Source organism: Culex pipiens, chromosome 3 (genome assembly GCF_016801865.2).
Source record: "Culex pipiens pallens isolate TS chromosome 3, TS_CPP_V2, whole genome shotgun sequence".
Lineage (NCBI taxonomy): Eukaryota > Metazoa > Arthropoda > Insecta > Diptera > Culicidae > Culex > Culex pipiens.
The window spans coordinates 148,114,425-148,123,526 of NC_068939.1; the positions used below are offsets into that span (position 1 = coordinate 148,114,425).

The window sequence follows — 9,102 nt, forward strand, 5'->3', positions numbered from 1 at the left end:
ACATTGCCCATCTACAAAATGTGCCAGGTAATTTTTCGATGTGTGACGTAACACTTGCAAGTGTAGTAGTGAAAAAGATGTTCCGCCGAATAATCAAGATGATGATTTTTTTCGATTCTTTTTACCGATCTTTCGTGCGCGAGAGAGGAGAGCCATGCTCCCTTCGGATTTTTTCTCTTGATGAACGTCCAGAGATTTTCTTTTGATGATGATTATGCCATCGCTGGTCACATTTTACACGGCGCTCACGCACACTTTCAAAACAAACGTTTAGTAGTGTGTGTGAACTCCGTGTAAAAGGGGTGTCAAACTAAAACGTGACCCCGTTCGTTTGACAACAGTTGGTGTCAAACCATCGGGGTTTGAGTGTAATTTGGGGATGCTGAACTCGAATATAAGCCTAAGAATATTCTAAAGTCCTTAGAACAGTGTGTGGCATCCCAGTTAACTCAATCCGAATTCTGAAACGGAATCTAATAAGAATCGTATACAAATTCCGTTGGCAGGGCGTGGCCGAATGGTTACGCTGTTCGCTTTGTAAGCGGATGATTCTGGGTTCGATTCCCATCTGCTGCAACCTTCCATCGGATGAGGAAGTAAAATGTCGGTCCCGGCCTTGGTTGTTAGGCCGTTAAGTCATTCCAGGTTTAGGAGTTGTCTCCATGCCATAAGTACAAACAGCACACCAAACCAAGCCTACTCCGGTGGAATCGCTGGCGGCGGTTGGACTCGCAATCCAAAGGTCGTCAGTTCAAACACTGGGGTGGAAGGTTCCTTGGAGTAAAAAGAGGTTTGGGTGTTCTCCCCATTCAAGCCTTCGGACTCCTAGGTTCGAGCAGAAACTTGCAATAGAGACCACAAAAGACCCGGGGGTCGTTAATGTGGATGGTTTGATTTTTTTGACAAATTCCGTTTCAAACGCAACAACCGGTTCCGTGTTCGAATTCCCTTTCCCCACATTCCCTGAGTACTTTGTATTGTTCATATTCAAGTTCTGCGACCCCAACTTAATTAAATTTGACCCGTTGATTGCCTGTTACAACCCTGAAAAAATACAAATTTTCTAGCTTCACCGTATTGGCCGCCATCTTGGATTGCACATTCCCTGAGTATTTTGGAATATTCTAGGGCTCATATTCGAGTTCAGCAATCCTTAGTTGAATTTGACCTGTTCATTGCCGGTTACATTTCTTTATAAGATATCGAATATTCTAGCACCGCCATATTGGCCGCCATCTTTGATTGCACATTCCCTGAATACTTTGGAGTATTCTATGAGTCATATTCGAGTTCAGCGACCCCAAATTATTTAAAGTTGACTAGTCAGAACTGAGACTGTGAAGCATTTCGTGACGGGACAACGCGAGCAAAACCCTCTTTTGCAAAATATCTGCGTTGTCCCGTCACGAAAAGAAGTACCTGTCAAATCAACAAAATTTGACGAAATTGGGTGATCCAGGCAGCAAAATCTTTGTTTTTCATTTTAAAAACAACTGTAGAAAAAGGTTTTTTCAAAAACTTCCTAGGAGAGCAGAGTTCTTCACTTTTGTGTATAAAAATCAAAATGATCGAATTGTACGATGTTGTCCCGTCACGCTACATTTGTATCTCACTTGATTCAAACTTTGTGTTTTTAAATGTTTGCTGGAGTGAATCTTACTGGAAATTTAATGTACTTTCCAAATTTGTATAAATCTCGGGTGAGTTTTCAAAAAGCCGTAAGAGCCACTCCGACCTCTGACACTAATTTTCGTTTTTCTCGAAAATGAAACAAAATTTCATTTATTTCAAGTATGGGGCACTTGAAAAACGTGTAGATGAACAATCTCGAGCATTTTTGATGTTGGTTTTTCGTAAGTAGGCCGAATACCGATGCAAAAAGGACTTTGTTTACCAATGGCTGTTACGGCTTTTTGAAAACTAATCCGAGAAATATTGGTACCTATTCTCACAGATTTTAAAGTTAGGGGAAAGTGGGGCAAGTGTAACAAGCTAAGGAAATGCTCGTTATAACCCATTAAAAAGTTAAAAAATCTGTCGGATTTTATTATAATCATCTTATTCTAGGTCTTGACTAAGACTTTGTTTAAACAAGTTTTTAAAAAATCCTGTTTTTTATGTGAAAAATTGATTTTAAAATTTTTGATTTTCCGTACGTTCTACTCAACTAGTGGGGCAAGACGAGCAACCCGTTGGGGCAAGAGGAACAATGCATGAAAAAATATGGTAATTTGCTAACAATTGAACTGTTATCACTTAGATACATCAGATTAGAATGTATTTGAATGGTTTCTTCCATTTTTAGATTAAATAATAATATTTTACTAAAATTTTTATCGTTTTTGCGAAAAAAAAATACTACTTCGATGATAAATAGTAAATTTTCATAATATCACTATACTTTGTATGTACAATTTTTTTTAACGATTGTTTATCAGTTTTTAAGTACTTTCATGTATTTATTTCCCAATAAAATATGTTGTTGCAGCAATTCGTAATTTTTTCCATACTAAAAATCCATATGGTACACTTGCCCCACCTGAACAAGATTTTTTAAAAGCTCTCAACAAAAATAACCAAAAGTTAAATCATATTTTGTAATAGGTGCATGTCATTTGTAGGGACACTACTGATCTAGGAAAAATAGCATTTTGATAAAATGAGCCTTAAAACGAACCCTAAGCCTTATTTTGTACTTTCCAAATATTATAAGAAAACAAAGGTTTCGAAAAAAACTTTATTAAATCTTATGCCCCGTGGCGTTTACGTCATTTTGGCGGTTATGTGGTAGTAGAATCAGCTAATTGCATTGCTAGCAACAATTCCTCATACTGGAAATAATCAAAATTGTGCAAATTACGGCCGTAGGAGCGATTGTTCCTCTTGCCCCATATGGTCGTCTTGCCCCACCTTCCCCTATCTGCAAAAAACTGAAAACATATGCGTACAAACGTTGTCCCGTCACGAAAGAATCGGTCAAATCAAATGGTAAAATCCTTAACCCAAAGTTGATTCTTATGGAAAATTGAACGCACTTTTGAAATATGTAAAAATATTGAGGTTTTTTTTTTTCTTAAATTTCCATGTTACATCCAAAAATAAAAAAAAAGAAACGTCAAACCGGCAGAATGTGTCTATTACAAAACGATCGCTTTAAAGAATGTGGCCCTATCACAATCACAACCGCAAGATTTACGAGTGTGAGCCAACAGGGCATTTTTCGGGGTTCTATTTCATTTACGACATAAATCATAGATTCTCCTCTTCATTTAAGCACGGTTGGTCAGATCTTTGGCAGGCACGTTCCAGTCTTTAGTCACTCCACAGCAGCACCGATGTGCACCGGCAGCAAGTTATGGGCCACACACTCACACGCTACAAATTACACTAATTTCCGTCCAATTTATTCCCCTCGCGGAAGGTTCACCAATACCTCGGCAGTCCGGTGCCGGCCTCGTAAAAGTCCTCCGCGCAAAGATCCGTACTGCAGGCCAACGCACCGTCCCGTTTGCACTCGCACACGTTGCACCGGTGGCGGAACACGCGACCCTCGGGACACCCGCCCGGACCAGCCCTTTCGATGACCTCCAACAACGCGTGGTCGTACGAACAGAACCGCGTACCGCCAATCTCCAAGCAGTTTACGAAGCTGGTGCCGGAACCGATGGTACGCCTCAATCGCTGCAACGTTAGGCTAGTGGCGCCATCTCTGTCCAGAAAAGCTAGAAAATTAAATTTTGTTAATTTTACCACTGAGAACGCGTAAAGCTACCGGAATTCAATTACCTGCTGCACTTCGAATCATTAATCCTGCCATTAGGCCTACCGAAAGCAACACAATTATTTTGCATTTCATTCTGAGTTGGTATACGGGAGGATTAAAGCTGAAGCTGAATGGTCAAATGCACAAATTGGAATAATCGAATTCGAGTAACATCACGCATTATTCATACTATATGCATTATATGAGCCCAGTGCCTACACGCAAATCAATAAAACTCATTGCGATAATGATTGCAATGCAACAGCTATATGCCGGAACCAGGTCAAGTTTTATTTTGCAGTAGCTGTTTGTGGTAGGAAATAAAATATTTAACAATCTCTTTGCGTACACAAAATGAATATTGTGGGTAGAAATTTTTAACGAATTATTTATATGATGATTTGTCTTTCATTTTCGCCGAAAAAAAACTTTTTGGGGAAAAATGTTTTTTCAAAAAATTGAAATGTTGTAAAACGTTTAAAAAATATTTTTTTACGAAGAAAAGTGCATTTAAAATTGTGTTCACAATTTCTTAGAAGAAACAGTAGAGGGAAGTGAGGGTGATATAAACTTACAAAACTATGAACAGTTTGTTGTTGATGTGCTTTTTTGTGACAAGCGCCATTTAGTACGTTTCGAGAAAATCGATTTTAAAAGTTTGTAGTTAAATATTTTCAAAAGAGTAAATGAAATTCTTATGCAAAATTTCTAAAAATCTACTACTCTGTAGAATACTCGAAAGCGATCCAATTTCGTGTAGAGAAGTTATAAGCGTTTTTGAGTGAAATTCAAGAGTTTCACAAATTTCCCCTAACTATTATTTGAGACACTCAAAAAAATCTCAAGTTATTTTGCAGCGTTTATTGAGTTTGATGAAACGCCATTATTAACTCATTTTCGTCCAAAAGGCTGGCACAGGAGCGACGAATTGCGTAGCTAAAATTTTAAATTTTAAAGTTGTGATTTGTTGATTTATGTGACATTTTGTATCTTGAGAAGGTATTTTCTGATCCTGTCTTCGGCAGAGTTGTAGATTATGATTAGGACTATTTGGAATAAAGTTCTCCAAATTATCACTTAATTTTCTATTATATTATAGAGAACTAATAAAGACATCTTTTGACCCATGCTGCTTGATGATGCAAAATCTGGTAAAGAAGGTATGAAATTAAAAAAAAACTGAAGATATAGCAAATTTCCACATATTAAATATCATTTTTTAAAGTAAAATCGAAAAGTAATTCACAGCATAAAAAAATCTTTAAATAAAAAACCTAACCTCTACAAAAACAATTTTTGAAAAGCAAAGAAACTCTCCATTCTCTGCAACTTTGAAAATCGGGCAGTTAGAATGAATTTCTTTGAGTGTTTTCTAAAAAGCCTGTAATTTTTACCTGACAATATCTCGGAAACTATTGATCTAATTTTTAATGCAATAAATTAAAACCTATACCTGTTCTTTTCAATAAAAATAATTACAAAATGTTAAAATCACACAGCAAATTCTATTTTTTTTTCAGTTAATATTTACTGAAAGCTGCACTACAGATATTTTCAGTTAGTTTTTCTCTGATCTTCAGTTAAAATTTGTATGGAGCTGTTAAAGTTTGCTGAAATTTCAGCAAGTTTTTATTTACTGAAAATTTCAGTAGTGCAGATTTCAGTAAATTTAACTGAATTCAGTAATGAGAAATTGGTGTGCAGGCTTTAGAAAGGGTATAAAAATTAATAATATTTTAACATAAAAATTAAAGTACTTTTTTTTAAATTAATCGAAATTTTCGCAAAAATTTCAGTTTATAACATTGAAAATCAGAACAACAGTTTCCGAGATTCTTAAGTTTACAATTTTTGGCCATTTTCCGAAAAATCAAATTCATATTTACCAACTAGATTATTAACCAAGATAAAGAATTTCATACTGTCCCCAAAATTGTATGGAGACTTGTATGGAATGACTTCTTTTAACAGGTAATTTCTATGCATAGGCAAAGTTTCATCTAAATTATTAAAAAATACAAAGAAAAGTCGATATGCGAAATTGTAGAGAACCAACTAGCTTTTCAATGGAGAAGCGCGGTATTTGAAATTAGTGAAAATTACCATGCGTCTCCATTGAATGACTGAAGCAAAAGTATTAGAAATTCCTGCATGCCAACCAACCTTGACCTACTTGCACTGTAATTCAAGGTTTGATTTCAAGATAAACCTAGTAATTTATTCATGGCGAAACGCGTTCTGTATTACAGACAATAAATATGAGCGCATCAGAAAGAGACTATACATTACTTTCCTTAACTTTTTTAAATTGAGGTTAAGTTCTTTGTTTTTTTTTTGCTTGTTAAGAAATCAATTATTAATTTCCTATTTGCAATTGAACTACACAGTTAAAATAAATATTTTATAAGATATAAATTTTGATTATGTGATGTTACTTCTTCGTTAGCTTAATTAGATTTATGTGAGTATACATTCCCAACAACTAATTTTATCAAAATAAAAAAATAAACCTTTTTTAAATTTATCATCATTCATTAAGCAATCATTAAAAAAGATACACCATACATCTGTGTCTGCTGTAACACACAGTTAAATTTAAGGAGTTCTGTTCCATATTTATAATAACCTCCGACTACCTTGCAAATATGGCAAAGCTTCTGACACAATGAAAAATGTATGAATTAGAGGTGGGCAAATCCGCTCTTTTTTAGGAGCCGCTTGTTTTCGCGGCTCTTTCGCTCTTTTTTTAAATAATGAAAAGCCTTTTTTTATATAATGGTTTGTCTTTTTAAAGTTTTTTTTATTGGACTTTTATTGAACTTTCATAAAATCGAAAAGATTCGCTTGAAAACCTTCTTGGCGGTCTCTATGTGAAGATTGGGTTGAGAGAGTACCCAAACTGTAATCTTAGATTTTGGAGAAAATTGATATTAATTTTACGAAATTGCGTGCTAATATCACGGACGAACGGACATGACACGGGGTTTCAAAAAGTGAAGCAGGTTTTCTTTTACTTCTTCTTGGCGAAAACCTACGCAAGCGAGATCGCTTATGTCAAAATCTTCGCGCCACGTGGTTTTAAACGTAAACAAAGCCAGCTGATGATGCAAATTCATAGGCTTGATATGGTCGTTTGAATTTATAATAAAAATTCCATTTCTATCAATTTTTCGGCAATTTTAGTATCATCATTACATGATGATAAAGACAAACTTTACGCCAAAAAACTGTTTCTAGCATCATACTAATGCTAAATGTTTTAATTAATTATTGCATAAAACATTTTGAGAAATCCTGCGTGATCGCGCGATGCTACTTCGACAACTTGAATGTTTGCTTCAGAAATTTGGCGAAAATTCGTTCCTGGTGTCATGTCCGTTCGTCCGTGCTGAATTTTCATTTTGAGAAAATGTTCTGCGAACCCTTTTCTACACGCAGAATTCAAGTTTATTCGAGCAAGATTTTTTTTAATGGGCTGTTTAGTAGTTTTCTGGTAAAATTTTCCAGGCAAAGGATTTTAAGATGATCCAATTTTTATTCGGGTAATACTTCAATGAAGTTGTGCATTGAAAAGTTGTTTTGTTTTGATTAGAAAATCATTCTGCTTTACTTTTGAAGAAATTTTAAAGAAAAAGTGGGTTTGAAAAAGGTTTAGGGTTCAAATATTGGCATTAATGCTATTAAGAGTCTTTCAATGTATGAAAAGTTGAGATACCGTAAACCGGGGCGACATTGATAGGATTGCAATCTATTTTTGGAATATTTTGCAACTGGGTAAATTTTTATCAAGACTCTTATTTTTAAAACATGTACTGGGCTAGACCACAAAAGGTACATGCAACACTTTTGAAAAAAATGTTTTTTCAATAGTGTTTAATAAAATAGTTGCGTTAAAAAATCTTATTTTGAATTCCGGGGTGTCATAGTTTATCTTGTTAAAATCAGATTTAAAGTGTTCAAATTTTATGTTTACGTTAAGTTTACTATCAATAGGGTGGCTGATATAGTTTTTTTAAAGAAAAAAATCAATGTTTTTATTTAGTTAACTAAGTTCATAAGCTTTTTATCAAAATACATATAAATATTAGGTAAAATTGTTAAAGAGTCGGAATTTTGCCTAAAATTAGTTGAAACAAGTTTTGTTTTTACACATATCAAATTATATTTCATTTTAAACTGAATTCGAAGCAAGAATCAAAAGTTTTCTCATTTTATATGAAGTTTGTTCTACTGAAAATGCCAAAAAATTTGAATTTTTTTTTAATTATGTTTCAAAAACACATAATATTTTTTATTTACAAACTTATTTTACCTTCTCGTTGTGGAAAATTGTCCTAAGAATCCGAAAATGCAATCCGTTTTCTGATTTGAAATCATTTTCATTGAGAAAATCATGACACTTTAAGAATATTTAAATAATGCTATCTGTAACATTCTCCAGAATGTCAACTATATCGTTGGTTGCTTAGTGTAACAATGATCAATGGTTTACTATGATTGTTTCTGTATGGTACATCTCTTCCTTGTTTTAAATAAATTTGAAATAGACATGTCCTTTTATACGTTCAACTTTATCTAATAACAAACATTTATAATCTGTAAGACCAACAATGTCTCATGACGATTCATTGCTTGAACAATTATTTAATTTCACAAATTTGTTTGTTTTCTATGCTTAAACTGAATGTGATGTGTCGCAAATGCAATATTTTCCTTAATGGAAAGTATTGAAAGTATTGAAAACAATGTTAAATAATTTGTAACTGCTATTTTGTGAATAACTAATCACAATGATCATTATCTCTTCAATCGTTTTATCAGTTCGATTTCTTGGTAAACAGAACTCAATCGTTTATTAAAGGACACTAATTTCATTTAATCTCATGTTATGTCTACATTGACTAATGTATGAGTAACGTAACTCTGTTTGACCAATCGACGGATCGACCTGGCACGATGAACATTTAGTTCCACCGATTTCCTTTGTCAGACCGGAGTCTCGACAAAATAGACCGAACGACAGTATCGTTCCAATCCCGGCAGACCGGAGTCCTACCGTTACTTTGGCAGACCTGAGTCTCGCCAATAAAGTCGAACGACAGGATCATTCCGACACGATAGACCGGAGTCCTATCGATTTTCTTTGTCAGACCGGAGTCTCGACAAAATAGACCAAACGAACGGATTCATTTCGATCCCGACAGACCGGAGTCCTGCCGATTTCTTGCCAGGCCGGAACCTCGACAAAGTAGACTGAACGATAGGATCGTTCCAGTCCCGGTAGACCAGAGTCTCACCGATTTACTTGCCAGACCTGAGTCTCGACAATTAAGGTTAAA

General features: G+C 34.8%; 1 protein-coding gene across 1 annotated transcript; it reads right to left on the reverse strand.

The window, feature by feature from the left end:
- Positions 1-3,181: 3,181 nt before the first annotated feature.
- On the reverse strand, positions 3,182-8,871 carry LOC120432185 (uncharacterized). The gene is made up of 2 exons (XM_039597325.2): positions 8,820-8,871; positions 3,182-3,722 (listed from the first exon to the last, which is right to left on the reverse strand). The coding sequence occupies exons 1-2, from the start codon at positions 8,869-8,871 to the stop codon at positions 3,424-3,426; spliced, it is 351 nt and encodes a 116-aa protein (XP_039453259.1). The 3' UTR covers positions 3,182-3,423.
- Positions 8,872-9,102: the final 231 nt, after the last annotated feature.